This window comes from Pinus tabuliformis, chromosome 9 (assembly GCF_031772625.1).
Source record: "Pinus tabuliformis cultivar Carrire ecotype Pingquan chromosome 9, CPIR1, whole genome shotgun sequence".
In the NCBI taxonomy this organism is placed as follows: domain Eukaryota; kingdom Viridiplantae; phylum Streptophyta; class Pinopsida; order Pinales; family Pinaceae; genus Pinus; species Pinus tabuliformis.
Window position 1 is genome coordinate 164,248,765 of NC_142307.1, and position 16,557 is coordinate 164,265,321.

A 16,557-nucleotide genomic window follows, 5' to 3' on the forward strand; every position below is an offset into this window, starting at 1 on the left:
AGCATTGAGGGAAATAAATAACATTCTAAAATAGGACAAGTGAAAAGATTTTATTTTATGGCAGATGAAGCTGGGAATTAATAGGAAGATTTCACAGCAAATGAAGGATATAATTTTTTTTAATAGAACACGCTGAAAAGAGAATACAACATTTGGAAGAGTGTGAAAGGAGACTGTGACAAGAAAGTATGGGAAATGAATCAGAATCACGGCTAGAAATCATTTTTAATAGAACATGCTGAAAAAAGACTACAATATTTGGAAGAGTGTTAAAGAAAAATGTGGCAAGTATGGCTAATGAATCAGAATCACTACTAGAAAACACTCTCATCTTCACTCTCATCTTCTCTTTGACTCTCCTATTTCTAGTTGCAAATTCATACAACTTGCAAAAAAAAGTTGATCAATGTGAAGTTCATAGGATCAGGAATTTCTACTTCTAATTGTAAGTTAATTAAACCTACCCATCCTTATTAAAAGAAGGTTACATCATTTACTTTATGCCAAACAGAAACAAAAACATATATCAAAAGTAATATATACAAGAGGTGGAATTTCAATTCTACTTAAAAATAATTTCAGTCACTAAAATGTCAATGCATCTACTTACAAAAAAAAACTTAAAGAGCAGACTCTATTAAAAGAACAATGTTGCAAATTAAAAACTAAATAATTGTTTCCAGACAATTGCCAGGTGGTAAAGACAATTTGTCATGTTGGAGTCCTGGGATGTATAGTGTACATAGGTCACACAAACTCTGCACTGTGTGTTTGTAAGTGCCACCACCAAGCAACAGGAATGACATCGATCAGACATAAAGAATAGGGCTCTCTGAAAATAGGAGTCAAGATAGATTAAATGATTTCTTTGTCAAGTGCAAAGAAAGGGACAATAGAAAGTTTCACAACATTGAGATCTTCAAGACCAAAATATGATGATAGCCTTTAAATTGTCAACTGTAAATTTACATAGTAAGTGTAACCTTTTACATAACTGAATGAAATCATTAAGATCAGACAATGAAATACATGGGGTTGGGCAGCTTGAAGGTCCTGTCTCCAAAAGAATATCCAGACAAATCACTCCATTGATCACCTAAGTTCCCTCAGATCCTAAACCTGTTTTTCTCAATCTTCAATCTTTTCTCATATTTATAAAGAACAACTGGCATCTCATATTCATCAGGACCCTTGCAACACAAATTCCCAATAAATTCAGCCTCCAAGACATCGAATAGACCACACTAGTGATCTCATAACTATTTTCCATGTGTTAGCCTTAATAATAATCTACACTACCATCAAACAAGATGATGAATATTCTGATCACCTTAACGATGGTCAGTGAAATAAGGTCCTAGTGGATGCAAGGTTGGTCCTGCCTGGAATTTCTTAATATTTTTCCTTGGTATTACTCATCAATATGCACCAACTAGATTGATTTCAGAGTGTTGGAATTTGTTTTTTTCCAACGACTGTATTGCCCAGGAGCACAAGCAGTAATTTTCACTTGAACATTGGGAATGTAATCAATCTTGTTATAGTCTCAAGAGTAATGATTATTTCAGATGGAATTTCTTGGAACTTTGAGTTGGTAGTATGTTAGTTTGATAGTCATTTGTCCAAACAGAAGTCTTATTTTCATTGCATCATGAGATCAACCTTGAATTACTCTGTTCTGCAATTTTTTTTTGCCATGCACTCTAAATGGACCTGCAGATTGTAATCAATCTTGAAACAGTTTTGAAGATCGTTACTATTTAAGATGGACATTTACATATAATAATAGAAAATATAAAAAGCCAAGGAGATAAATGATGCTGAATGACATTCAATGGTTCAATGGTTTACTTATGGAGAGAAATCATGCTGGCTGACATTCAATGGTTCAATGGTTTACTTATGGAGAGAAATCATGCTGGCTGACATTCAATGGTTCAATGGTTTACTTATGGAGAGAAATCATGCTGGCTGACATTCAATGGTTTACTGAAAGAGTATAACATTGAAATTCCAAATTTCTGTAAATTTTCATATGATTTTTCCGTGGTACTGGTGAGCAAAACAAAGAGCTGTACTAAATGACATATTCAATTACATGAGTATCAAAAAAATTTGAAGAGGAAAATTCATTAAATTAACTTTTAATTTTGAATCTAACACAAACTCTATGGACGCCTTAAAAATAGACATCCTTAACATGGGTTTTATTGTGTATTTGAGCAGGCGGATTTAGTGGGTGGTTACTACGACGCTGGGGATAATGTGAAGCATGGGCTTCCCATGGCATTCACTGTTACCATGTTGGCATGGGGAGCCCCTCAGTACAGAGATGAACTTTCAGCAGCAGGAGAGTTGGAGAACGTTAGGGATGCCATTAAGTGGGGAACTGATTATTTCATCAAAGCAAGCGCCACCGAAAACCAGCGGTGGGCTTAGGTGAATAAATTACCATGCCAACTAAATTTACTAAAGGATCACAACAAATAGAAATGGGTAAAATTAATTATGAAATTAGTCCAAAAAAATATATGTAGTGTAATTTTGACTGGTTTTCTTTTTAGCTGGGAGATCCAATTGCAAACCACAACTGTTGGGAGAATCCAGAGAGGATGGACACTCTAAGGACTTTGTACAAAATATATACATCCACTCACGGGACAAAAATTGCAGCACACTGCTGCAACATTGGCTACTTCCTCCATCGTCTTTGTAGCCATTGACAAACCTTATTCCATTGTCTTGCTCAAAGTTGAAAATAGATACATCCACTCACGGGACAGAAATTGCAGCACACTACTGAAACATTGGCTGCTTCTTCCATTGTCTTTGTAGCCATTGACAAACCTTAATCCATTCTCTTGCTCAAAAGAGCTACTTTGGTATAAGATTATACCTTTTCTCTTGTTCCCATGAGTTCATTTCATGTTGGTAACTTTTATATTTTGTGGTTTTATGGGATAAGATTTTAGATATCTTTTCTAAAAAATTTCTAGAAATAGGCAATTATCAATGTCACACCTCTATCTCTATTTTATGTTAAAAGGCAATGAAAAATATTCTTAGATTATTAGAAATCCATAAATTTGTATTATGAAAATTCTAGAAGTCATACTCTAAAATAAACTACACCTATTAGCATAACTATATTTGTATCTAAACATAATTTATAATTGAATTATTATTACATACATAATATTATATTAAGAAATATATTTTTAATATTATATTAAAAACAATTACATATTTCTCATACATATAAAAATGTTCCTAGATTTACCTTATTATATATAAATAGAAAATAAAAATTAATAATATTTCAATAAAAAAACTTTAATATTTCTTCTTGCTTTACGGCGTTCCTATTGCAACATATGGGGCAATGGCTGTTATTAATATTTTTTTAAATAAAAATTAAATTAATTCTCTTATAAACCAAGAAAATAAAATATGTTAGTTTAAAAAAAATAAATCTAATTCCGATTGTGCAGCTAAGGGGAGTGAGTTTCATTAAATTATAAAGTGAAGACCGGAAGAGCCTCAATCTCTCTCCACGTGAAAGCACGTGGATATCTTATCTCTCGAGCTCCGCGATTAACGCTGAAGGCACGTGCATATCTTATCTCTCGAGCTCTGCGATTAAAGCCGGAAGGCACGTGCATATCATATCTCTCCAGCTCTGCGATTAAAGCCCGAAGGCACGTGCATATCTTATCTCTCGAGCTCTGCGATTAAAGCTGAAGGACAATACAGTTGTAATACACTTTAAGCGAAAGAGGCGGCGTTGAGAAAGTTTCCGGCAGCACCATTCTCCGGTGAAAATAATTTCGTAATCAATATTAACGTCCGTCAGTATAAACGGAGATAAAAGGATGGGTCCACACTTCCATGTCAGCGGGTTTATTGAACCTGCAATCGGGATAAGGGTGGCCTTCTTAAGTATTAAATAATTTCTTTCCCTTCCTAAGTAGCTAGTCGCTTCGGGGAAAAGCACCTCTAACTAAACTTTAAATAGTTCCTGCAAGTCATTACTGTGCTAGAACCCTGCGCAATGCAGAGGATCATCGACCAAATATAACCAATGAGTCCAAACTTCAAAGAAAAACAAGGATAAACTGTTAAGATTATACCGGCATGCGCATCATGGAAGTTTTGCACAAATTGTCCTGTTTTTGTCTATGGAACTGCCGGCTGCAGATAAATCTTAACCATAGCAATATAAATCATTTCAATTTACAAACATTTTCGCTTATCTCACAATTGAGTCTCGCCTTTGGAAAACAACAATCAGTTCACGTGAATAACCACAGTTTCTTGTGTCTCTATCAATACAACAACAAAGTTCCATTCCTCCTCAAGAAAATAGATCTTTTATATAGGAAAAACGCAATTATAATAATGATTAAAAAAAAAAGAGAGTGTCAGCGTAACTTCTGTTGCGCTGTAACCCATAATAAACCAGATAAACTGGTGCGATTCTGAAACTGGTCGACGCCATTAGCGCGGTGGTAGTTACAAATGATGGCGGGTGGCTGGAAATAATAATCCCAATCACCGCTTTAACACAGTGACAAACACTATGCTTACCCAATCAAACACTGCACAGTTGCGATTTTGTTTGTAGGCAGCAGGACAGAAGTCAGAACAGAAGTTTAAAGCAGATCATTCTGCAACACATCACAGAAGTTAAAGCATTTAATGAAGTTTATTAAATAGATATGGGCAAACATTAATTCCGCGATTGTTAATCACACTCCACAACACCTGCAAGTTCAGAAAATCATTTACAATGTAAATTCGCCCATGTTGCTTATTAAATATTTTCTTTGTTATGTAACTAATGCATAGTTACCAAATTCGAATTCGGATTCGAATTCGAATTCGATACGATACGAAAAAAATTCGTCTCTATAAAATTCAATACTGAAAAAATTCGACACTATACATCTTACAAATACTTAAATATATTTATTTTTTTATTTTTTTTATAAATTTAAATAAACAATCTTTATATTCAAAATTTTAATAAAAATATAAAAGTTGTAGAAGTTGAATTTTTTCCAAAATAGAAGTTACTGTTTTTTTTATGTTTTACATAAGAGTTATTGATTTGCAACCAATTTGCTATTTTATAATTTCTTGTAAGGTAAGAATTATCTTTTTTCCTAATTGCAATTTGTCATTTTATAAAATTTTCTAATATAGAAATTACTAATTTTTTATTTTTTCTATAAACATTATATATTTTTTTATTTTTTCCAATAAAAATTATCAATTTATTAAGATAGAAAAAGTTGGTATTTTCTGTATTCAAGCTTAATCACATAATGAATTAAGCAAGTTGATATTTCTTATTAGAAAAAAATAAAAATAAAAAAGACGATTTTTATAGGAAATATATATATATATATATATGAAAATTTATAAAAGGTAATTGATCTTAGAATTAGCTTTGTCTTTCTTTACATTATTTCAATTTTCCAATAAGGTTGTCTAGTTCCAAACTTGTTTTGTCCTTCCCTGTATTAATTTCACCAAAGTTGCGTAGAACAGAACTTGTATTTTTCCAATGGATCAACAAAGCAAAGCTGGAATTAAAAATTTACCTTACCGATTCCTATTCAACAATTAAAAAATAAGTTCAATGACATATTTCCACTAATTCAACCATTAAAAAATAAATTTTTAATTTAATAAAATAAATATAAATTTTATTTTTTAACAAAATAAATGAAAAAAGTAAATCAATATTTTTAAATTTCCATACTTACACCCGCATAAATCATGTTTGAAAATCCCTTCAAATTCATATTTATTTACTCAACCATGTGGATGTGTATATCTGAAACTTCCAGATCTAATTACGGTATACCTTGTGTATGGCTATCATTGTTCAATAAAACCAAATACATTACGTATTCTAATTACGGTATACGTTGTGTATCGCTATCATGGTTCAATAAAACCAAATACATTACGTATTCATGTGCGGGTGCAAACAGGAGACAGCGAATTGGGGCAGGGGACTTTGACAAAACTATTGCACCGTACCGAATTGAAATTCACCAAATTAATCGCCGTACCGAACCGAACTGGCGAATTAACGTATTTTTTTCGTCAATACGGACGAACTTGGTAACTATGAACTAATGTCAAATTTGTATGTGAAGATAAATACGCAAGTAAAAATCATTTGTAATAGTGGGTATGTTGGGCAAGTTAGGAAGCGAAAAGTAGGTTGGAGAAAATCATGGAAGAAATTTTGGTTGGCGCGTGAAAACCAATTTTATAAAATTTTACAGAAGTTTACTCTGCAACCTCATAAAACTTAAATTACAGTGAGTCTTTTGAGTTTTACTTGGAGATGTAGTCTTAAGTAGATTTACGACAACCATTTTTATTTTAATTTGTTTGGCTATAAACTCTGTGTTTTAATGATAGTCTTTGTGTGGCTGCGATATCCTCGCCGTGGCTGCGATATCCTCGCCACAACCAAAGATTGACCTTGCTTACTTTGCCGCAACCGATTTCTGAGTTCCTCTGGCCCGAAATTTATTTTCTAACATGGCAAATGTCAGTTTGACAGGCAGCGGGCTAACGTGGCTATGCACAGACGAAGGCCTGGACAGAACCTCCCACTGGGAAACGCCTTCGGGCGTGATAACACAATTAATTGTATGGCAACTAGATTCTAGAACTTTCGAGTTGTTTTTATATTTTTCATCGATGAAAGTTCATTTCAGAGAAGAAACATCGCAGCTCTTTTGAAGTGAATAACTCTAAAATTTGAGACCAGTACTGCTAACGATCTTTTTATTGATAAAGAAAGTATGGGTAACATCACAAATGCATATGATAAAGTTTCACAAACAGTTTATTTTGCAGCCCACCCGAAAACTTGACGATGAACTTCATATGATAAAGTTTTACATAAAGTTTATTTTGCAGGCCACCCAAAAACTCGATGATGAAAAGCTTCGGTGGCCTATCACAGATGATTTATGAACAGTAAAGGTAAGCGGGGTTTCTCAACCTCGGAGAGGCAAAGAGCGGTACTTCTCTTGGCATCGTCGCTCCAGACGATTCCTTCATATCCAGCTCGGATGCATCTCCTTCAACTCTCCAATCAAAGGCGTGAACCAGGTGACTCAATAAAAGCTCAACGATCGGAATAGCCATGGGAGACCCCGGGCATCCTCTCCTACCTGAACCGAACGGAAAGATTTTGAAGTCTGATTGACCTGTTAAATCTATGTATTCTTGCTCCATAAATCTGTCCGGCTTAAATTCCGAAGCATCTGCTCCCCACACGGTGGGATCCCTTCCTATCGCCCACAAATTAACCAGTAGCATCGTTTTCTTAGGAATATGGTATCCTCCGACTGTCACAGCCTCGGTTGACTGACGGGGAAGTGACAGAGGCAACGGTGGGTATAACCGTAGTGTATCTTTCACCACACAGTGGAGGTATTTCATGGCTGCCAGATCCGATTCCTTTACTTTTCGATGTTCAACAACAACGGATTCAATTTGCGCCTGTAGTCTCTTCATTGCATCCGGATGTCTCAGCAGCTCACTCATTGCCCATTCTATTACAGTCGTCGTCGTTTCCATTCCACCAGCGAACATGTCCTACACAGATACAAATAAGTAGACAATTAAACCTTTTCATTTGACACTTGAGAACAAGTTAGAGCCTAATTGGCAACGTTATAACTAATTTCTACGATTATAATGAAAAAAACAAAACAACGAAAGAAAAAAAAGACAGAGATGTTTGATTGACTCATTCAAGATTGGGAATTCGAGTAGAACGGCCAATATTGGCCTGCGGACTTACAAATATAACGGATTTGATTGTTTCCCGTGTTATTTCTGTGTGTGTATTCTTATAGGTCTCAGCAATCTCTAGGAGCACATCGACGAAGTCTTTAAGAGGCTCTGTCGCTGTCACTTCCTGGCCACCGGAGGTCGCCGCCACGCGACGATGAACATGATCCTCTATTACTTTCTCAGCGAAAGCATCGAATTTTTTATTAGCTTTCTTCAGCCGGCGCTTGACACCTTGCAAATCAAGCAAATCCAAGTAAGGGATGAAGTCGCCGATATTAAATTCTCCCAGAGCAGTTGACACCTCTAGTATCAGATCCTTGAATCCTTCTTCATTGGCACCCAATTCATCTTCAGAAAATTTCTGATTGGCCAGTATCTGCCAAATTATATTGGAGGTAACGGTGGAGATAGTCCTGGTCACATTGACGGGTATTGTGCCCTTCTCACTTTTTTCCCAAATTGAACGAATCGCGGCTGACACTTCTTCTTCTCGAAGGTGCTTGAAGGACTCTATTCTCTTGGGTGTGAGCAGCTCTTGGACACATATTTTTCTCATTTGCCTCCAGTGATCTCCGTAAGGACACAACGCTATATCTCTGAAATTGTAGAAGAAGTATTTTCCAGCAGCCGTAGGAGGTCGGTTGGCAAATATCAGATCATGAGTTTTCAGAAACTCTTTGGCGATCTCAGGGGAAGAAACGACAACGGTAGGGACAGAGCCGAAGCGCAGAAACACAATGGGGCCATATTTGTCCGCAAGGTCTTTAAAACAACGGTGAGCGGGCAATCGCAATTGATGGAGATTCCCAATGATGGGGAACGGATAGGGTCCCGGAGGCAATCTTCCACTCTTTTGCAGCAATATCCGGAAGAATACGAGAACGGCGATTAATCCAACAATGGCCGTTGTACCCGTAACTCCTCTGCAGGTTTTCAATATTGCAGAGCGTGCCAATGTCTGAAGCAAGTTATCAAAACCCATATCGAACCCTTTCGGATGTCTATGCCGCACCGTTGAAAGAAAGAGTCCTCTAGCTTATTTATAATATACTAACCCCTCGTGAACTTGTACGTTCAGTTCATCCCAATAAAATGGAAAAATGATTGATATTGGACATAGAATTCAAAGCTCGAGCTAAAAATTCGACGGAACTTCAGCCACAAATGATGCAAATTTGAGTGACCAATGAAGTTTTAGACAGCTGGGAACATGACGCTCGTTTCAGGAATAAACAAGTCTAGGTCCCTTTTTTTAGTTTTTATCCATTTATAGCATATAGCTTGTTGAGCAGTTTCAGGTTTACGAATTTATATATTAAATAGTTGCAAAAAAGTATTTGTAAAGGATACCATTTCTATATCATTTGATTTAATTAAAACTATTAGATTATTTTTAAATTATGAATTTTTAAATATTTTATAGACAAAATTATCTATTAAATATATTTATAAACTTTTTTATGTGTTAATTTTATATTCTTATTAATATACTAAAACAAACCTAAGAAAAAGGATAAAGTATAAAGACAATATATTCGGATCTAAAAATTAGGTAGATGAGTGATATGTTCGTTAAAAATTCACTGATATGAATGTGAGTACCTCATATGCTCTAAAATTTAAATAAGAAAATAAATTTTAAATGGGTTTACCATTTTCAAACATAAAAAAAAATTAAATATGTTTTTATAAATTGAATATAATTTAATTTGATTTAAAATAATTAAATATATTTTATAAAATGTTCGTTACACTAAGTTAAAATATTATATTTATTTTATTTACTATTAAAAAAGTTTAGAAATTAAGTAAAGTCTTTTGGTAGAAATTATATAAGATAATTTTTTGGTTAATGCTTTTCAAACCAATACGTGTTCAAATATAGTCGTTATTTGAACAATAATATTTAAATTATAATATTATTAATATATTAAAAACAAATATTATTAAGTAACAACTATATTAAATGGCTAGTTTTTTAAAAATTATTTAAATAATGATATTATTTCATTCATTTATTAAAAATATTAATAGGTAGGCTAGTTTTTGAAAAATAATATTTAAATAATGATATTAGTTTATTAATTTATTAAAAATATTAATATGTAATGGCGATGTTACACTAAAAAATGTCACCATGACTATTTGCAGTTAGTATGGCTCCATCCACTGTCATACTATCCTCCTTGGCAAGTCTCATGCCTCTGCCTTCCATGTCAAACTCAAAGAAAGAGAGAAAAGTCATTTAAAGTCAAGTTATCTCTGGTACGCAGTTTCTCTCAACCTTACCTGCGTATACGCAACCCAAGTTCACAATACCTGCGTACTTGTACGCTCTGTATGTAAAGGGACGGGTGCGTACTCCTGTAAAGGTCAAAAGGCGCAAGTTTCATCTTTAAAAAGTTACTTGTGGTCATTTCTAGAGCATTCTAGAAGCTTGTTTGACGTGTATGAAGCGCCTCCAGATGGTTCATGTATCCCTATAGAAGAGGAACTTATCCCATCAAGAGGGGAGCTAACCCACCCAAAAGAGGGGCTTATCCCATTGATAGTGGACCTAATTAACTTCTTCTACAACACTATAAATACATGCATTGGGTCAGAGGGAGGGGAGGTTGAAAGCTGAACATTCCTAAGGGTAGATGCTGCTAGAATTAGGACTTCGTTGTGAGAACTTGTAAGGAGAGATTACCATCTTTACTTGTTTCCATTGGGAGGTGGGTGAGCTGATCAGAGTAAAGGAGGACCCTTGTGGACCCTGGGAGGAACTTGCACAACACCAAGGCTCAGGTTGTAATGGTTCCTTTTGTTACCTTTAATACAAATTAGTCCATTCTTCTCAACAATTTGTTATCTATGAGTTGTTTCATATACTCCTTGGTCTATATGTTAAATATGTTTTATTTTATGTGATATTCAGGTGCTATTTAATTGTGTGACTGTTGGTGAATGCAGGTTTCGAAGAGAAGGAGGAGCTCATCCGGATCAACGAAGCTGGACTACTACAACAGCGTTGGGTTACAGGTAAGCTCTAAACACTTGATTTCTCATATTGTAATGCATATTTAGAGAAGGATCGCTCTCATTTGTCTTGTTTGTCACTAGAAAGTCTTAGGCTTCTAGGGAGGTCGGTTGTGTCCGCACCGTTGACTCTTTTCGTGTGACAAAATGGCGACTCCGATGGGGACTCCATGAATGTGTTTGAGTTCTTTTTGATTTGATATTTTGGTCTGAGAAAAATCGTTTGTTTTCTGATTTTTGGTTGTCTGACTGTGTGTTTGGGTGGGTTAGCTTAGAGTTATTTTAGATTTTCATTTTTCTTAGCCTTGCCAGTAGTACGCAGGCTTTGAGTTCAGCACAGTGCGTACATGTACGCACTGCGACTGTGTGCACAGAGCGTACCCGCACCTGTGTCAACAAATCACCTCTGTACCCCTGTCAAATTTGAGAAAATTTCATTTTTTATCTTTTTGCTCTTTAGATTTTGTTTTTACTGCCCAGATCCATTAGTTTACTGTCAGAGATCTTCACCTAGACTTGTTCCGTTAGTGTCGAGGGTTTTGGTGGGATTCATAGAGATTTTGCCTTAAGGTTTGATTTTTAACTGGTCCTGTAGTGACTTTGGCGTTAGAGGTTGTCAAACTTTGGATCTCCCTGGTTTTGTCCAATCCTCTTAGGAGTCAGGCCTGTCATAGAAGTCACCCTTGTGAGAGACCTACCTTTGTGTCTTCTCTTTGCGAAACTCGAAAAGTTTGTTTGTTAAAGCCTTGAATTCCATTCTTGAGAAAAAGAACAAAAAGATTTCGATTTTGTTTTTTGATCAGTTTATGATTCTGCATGGACTGATCCTTAGTTACATTTTGACTGAGTAAAACATCCGGGAATCATCCTTGTAGGCTTTTGTCCTCATTAGTTTTACTTTTAGGTAAATTTCCCTTTAATTTGCTTTTGAGTGATTTTGATTTGATTGCCTTAGATTTGTTAAACTTGGTTTTCGATAAATAGTTTTACATGCTTGATTAATATAGGAAAAATACAAAAATTCTTTGGAAACAAGTTTGCTTTGGAAGCATTTGTAGTCTTTTGAAGAAAAGGAAATTTCGTGATAATTAGTGGTCATGAGTTGCATGTTTTGAAAAGATAAAGAGAATTGTTTCTTTGATTGTCTTTGTTAAGAAAGTTGTTTTCTATAAAATTTGCATTCTCTCAACTCTCTTAGCTAGGAGATTCATTGAAAAAGGAAAGTAGTGTAAATCATCTTAGGTGCATCTTTGTAGTGGTTGCGAGTCGAGTCTACACACCACCAGTTTCATCTCCACTACCTTTTGTCTTAAGGAAACCATAAAATTAACGCTTAAAGTAAAATCAACTTAGTAACTTTTATTTACTAGGGCTCTGAAACACCAATATAGATCAGGCTAGTGTCTTGGAGTAGGTGAGTAATTAACTCTCCAAGACAACAAAACCAAACAAGTAGCTTATCTTGTGATAGGATAAATCCAACTGTTTCATTTATACTCTGGGAAAGCTCCTCTTAAAGGAGAAGCACGAGCTCGTGTCCAAACCAGTGAGGGGATCAATCCTCCCTCATTGGGAACGACGCCAGACACGCACGTATTACAAACAGTAAACCTCGGATTAACCATTGTCGAGGAGCCAGGGGTCACTTGTCGGTAAACCTTGGATTATTGTCAAGGAGCCGGCAAGGGGATTGAGCTTGATACTCTGCCCTTGCGTGCTGTCGGAGTGTAGACTGTTCCCCCAGGTGTATTTGTTGTTGTTGGTAACCTTAGTGACCATTATCTTTAGGGTTCTACCCGAGGTGACGGTGGAGGGAAGATCCCACTGTACCTGGAGCAGACGTCCGCTAGACTCACTTGGATTTTCCGGGGGGTTCACTTCACTCGAGACGGTTAAAGTGGAGGAACTTGTGCCGGTCTATTCATTAAGCAGGTTGCCGAGGTAACTGTTCCACCCGCCACTTCTGTATTGAATCCGGCGATGTTGGGTTTCATCTCCAACTAGCGTTTTCGGTCCGGAAGGCTACTGTTTATGCTTGGTTTGACGCCCTAGATTCTTTAGGCGTGTGCTTCAAATTTGTTTGGTTCTTTAGAGACTTTAGGTGGTTTGATTTGAGATTTTACTTTGTTTTCGTGTGTAGTAGTTAAAAGTTTTTAGCTGTGGCGGAATTACCGAGACAGTCCCGTAGACTTCGGGGCAAGTCACCTGAGATTGTCACCAGAACCGATTTGTTGAGGAAACTCCGTAAATCACGGGGTGGACCTCCTGAAGACGTCCCGGGTCATTACGAAGGTTTGAAAGTCCTCGTAACTCCTCCTAGTGGCAGTAGAGTAGGTTCACCTGAAGAAGGAGAGTCTTCGTTGGTAGTCCATCCAGATTACCAAAGTCTAGAGACAGGTTACAATCCTGAAGCTGTTGCAGTTTCTGAGCTTGCTGGTAGTTTTTCATCTACTAGTGATATAGGCGAAGAACCTGAAATATCTGAACATGTTACTCCAACTTCTAGTGTTCCTGATTCACCTAGGATTGAAAGAGTCATAACCGAGAATCTTCCTTCTGGTTTGTTAGCTATTGAAGAACTTACTCCAGAAGAAGAAGTAGGCCCTGTTCTTGAAAATCAACCTACTCTTGACTTAAGAGAGCGTGAATCTATCTTTTACAGTCCACCTAGAAGTACTACTTGGTACCTTTCGTTAACTAATTACTTAGACAACTCAGGGATAGGTTTTTCTCCACCTCGTACTCCTTATCCACCCGGAGGTATTTATACTCCTATAAATATGTCTACTCAGCCGTCCGTGTCTACTCAATCTCCTGAATCTTTCTTGTATGGTGGTCCTTCTGTTCCTACTGGGTATCAATCACTTTCTGGTACCTTTGCGGGAGCATCTCCTCAACCCATTGGACATGGGTCATTAGCTGGAAGCAATGGTAATAGACCGTTGGGTGTAGGAGACATTTATATGATGTCAGGTTCAATTCCCGGTTCTCAACCTCAAGGTGGTCAATTACCGCCTGGGGGGTAACCTCAATTAATGCCTGGGGGGCAACCTCAAGGTACTCAAGTTGCGGCTGGGGGGCAACCTCAAGGACAGTATGTACCTATGGTACAATACGTTCCTCAAGGTCAACCCCAACCTCAATATGTACCTCAAGGTCAACCTCAGTATCAATTTATGAATCAAGGTCAACCCCAGTATCAGTACTTACCTCAAGGGTATCTACCCCAGGGTCAGTACTCGAGTCAAGGTTATCAACCACCTCAAGGTCAATCTTACGTTCAAGGTACGGGAAATGTACCTTTCAATTATCAATCCTACCCTCAACCTGGTTACGGATCTCAGTATCCTCAACCTGTTACGGGTCAATACCCCGGGATGATAGTGTGGGATCCATCACAAGGTCAACAGGGGTTGCAGCCAAGTATACAGTTGTTACCTCAAACTGGACAACCTGTAGTTTCTGGTCCACCCTAGTAACCACAACCTGTCCAGTCAAATGTTCAAACTTCTGTCACTTCAGTAGTTACTCAGCCGCCAATCGCACCTAGTACTCCATCTCAAACGGCTGCTGCAACTACCGCAACATCTACCACACTTACTTCTGGAGTATCAACAGCTCCGGTTTCTACTGTCTCTGCAACCACCCCTCAGACATCTTTACCGTTGTCCGGATCTATGATTCAAACCACGGTTCAGATGCCTGTAGGGCAGCCTGGTTTAAGTACTGTTGTAACAAGTCAACCACAATTTACTTATCAACAGCACCAGGGACAGTACCAATACGGGCCTGCTGTCCAACAACCGGTTTACCAGTATCAACCGTATCCTGGGTATACTTATCAACAACCTCAACAACCCCAGTACGGTCCGGTTAATCCTGGTTTTCCAGGAGGATATAATATCCCGAATGCGATTCCTGTTCCAAGTTATCCTGGATATCCTCCTCCTGGGACTGGTCTTGTGACCCAGAGTTTTAGAGATCCTAACCGGCAATTGCCGTTTATCGCAACTTTGGATTTACCCGACTTGATGCGCCTAACGAACGATCCAATAAATTATCTTCCGTTCTGGCCGCCAATGCCAAATAAGTTGCCCAGCGATATACCCAAGTTCGAAGGTAAACCTGGAGAGGATCCATCAAATCACGTGATGACTTACCACCTCTGGTGTGCTTCGAATTCTATCTCGGATGATTTCATCCGTTCACGTCTTTTCCAGCGTACGCTCATTGGTCTCGCAGCCAAGTGGTATATTGAGTTACCACGGGCCTCTTTTTATAACTTTAGCCAGTTAGCTACCTCGTTCCTAACTCATTTTCAGTTGCCGGTCAGATACGATAATGGTACTGAGTTATTAACTTCATTAAAACAATCGACGTCCACCTATATTTCTGATCATATCCATGAATGGAGACGTCGAAGACGTTTAGTGAAAGTTTTTATCCCAGACCAAATCTTAGCTGAATGGTTTGTCAAATCATTATTACCGAAGATTACTGAAGATGTAGCTAAGGCCGGAGTAGTTACTGAGGAGCAAGTCATTGCTCAAGCCCAGTATCTTGACTTAGTTTACACTCAGTCGGGTACGTTGCACGAGAAGATCCCAGATCTTCCGAAGTCGAACCAAATCGCTGCTGCTCCTTCGGGGTCTCATGCTGCTGATGGCATGATTGGTACGGTGAACACCAAAAGTAAGAAGAAGTCCTCAAAGAATTCTTCTCCAATCATAACCTTACCAGATTCCCCGACAGGAGAGTCTTCTCCTGAAATTACCGCCGACGTTCACGCTGTAGAGTCATCTACGGCTAAATCAAAGAACGGTGGTAAAAAGAAAGGCAAGAAGAAGGATAAAGCAGACAAGGCTCCAAAAGAGAAAAAAGAGAAGTCGGAATCTAACGACGAGAAACGCAAACCTCACTATCCTTGTTTAATTTGTGAAGAAGATCATTTCACAAGAGATTGCCCTCATCGGGCAGAGGTTGTGAAAATCGTTAAAGGTTCCCCAACTCTTGCTGTTTTGAAAGATCCATTTCCAAAGCAGGAGAGTAAGATGATAGGTTCTTCCTCGAGTGCCAGTGAAGAACCCATATTGATGATGTCTCATGTACGGATTGCGACTCGATCACACGATTATGGTAGTAAGAGTCCTGTTGATGGCAAAGAAGCAGAATCTTCTCATTCTAATCCATCAACCTCAGCTCCTGGTTCCGATCCACTACAGATCGAGAAACCTAACCCGGACTTAGTAATCAAACCGCCCGCCAAGGGTATACTTCGAAAGTCTGCTTTCAATCCACATGCGAGAGCAGCTCAGAATTATAACATTGTTGAGGACTTAGCTGTTTCACCCTCAGCAATGTCGGCCTTAGAAGTGCTGCAATCATGCCCAACACAACGAAAATTACTTTTGTCAGCTATAGGAGCTGTTGATATTCAGGACCCGAACCTGATAATCTTTGATCTAGAAAATAGTACACCACGTCTCCCTCATCAGATGGCTTTCCAGATTCCAGTGATAGTAAAAAACAGGTCTACTCATCGGACTGTAATTGATGAAGGAGCTTCTACGTGTATTATGTCGATTCAGTGTTGGAGATCGCTTGCTTCTCCTTCGCTGAACCAATCCCCGACTATTCTTAAGGCCTTCGATGGCCGTGGGTTCCATCCGTTTGGCATTCTACAAGATTTGCCTATAGGGGTTG

At 37.7% G+C, this 16,557-nt stretch overlaps 1 protein-coding gene across 1 annotated transcript; it reads right to left on the reverse strand.

Moving 5' to 3' along the window:
* Positions 1-6,785: 6,785 nt before the first annotated feature.
* Positions 6,786-8,962, reverse strand: LOC149147642 (cytochrome P450 750A1-like). The gene is made up of 2 exons (XM_089439112.1): positions 7,841-8,962; positions 6,786-7,632 (listed from the first exon to the last, which is right to left on the reverse strand). The coding sequence occupies exons 1-2, from the start codon at positions 8,813-8,815 to the stop codon at positions 7,000-7,002; spliced, it is 1,608 nt and encodes a 535-aa protein (XP_089295238.1). The 5' UTR covers positions 8,816-8,962; the 3' UTR covers positions 6,786-6,999.
* Between the last annotated feature and the right edge of the window lie 7,595 nt (positions 8,963-16,557).

Coding starts and splice junctions, on each gene's coding strand:
- LOC149147642 (XM_089439112.1), bottom strand. CDS start 8,815: ATGGGTTTTGATAACTTGCTTCAGACATTGGCACGCTCTGCAATATTG. Junction 7,633..7,840: donor CAATCAAATCCGTTATATTT/GTAAGTCCGCAG, acceptor GTATCTGTGTAG/GACATGTTCGCTGGTGGAAT.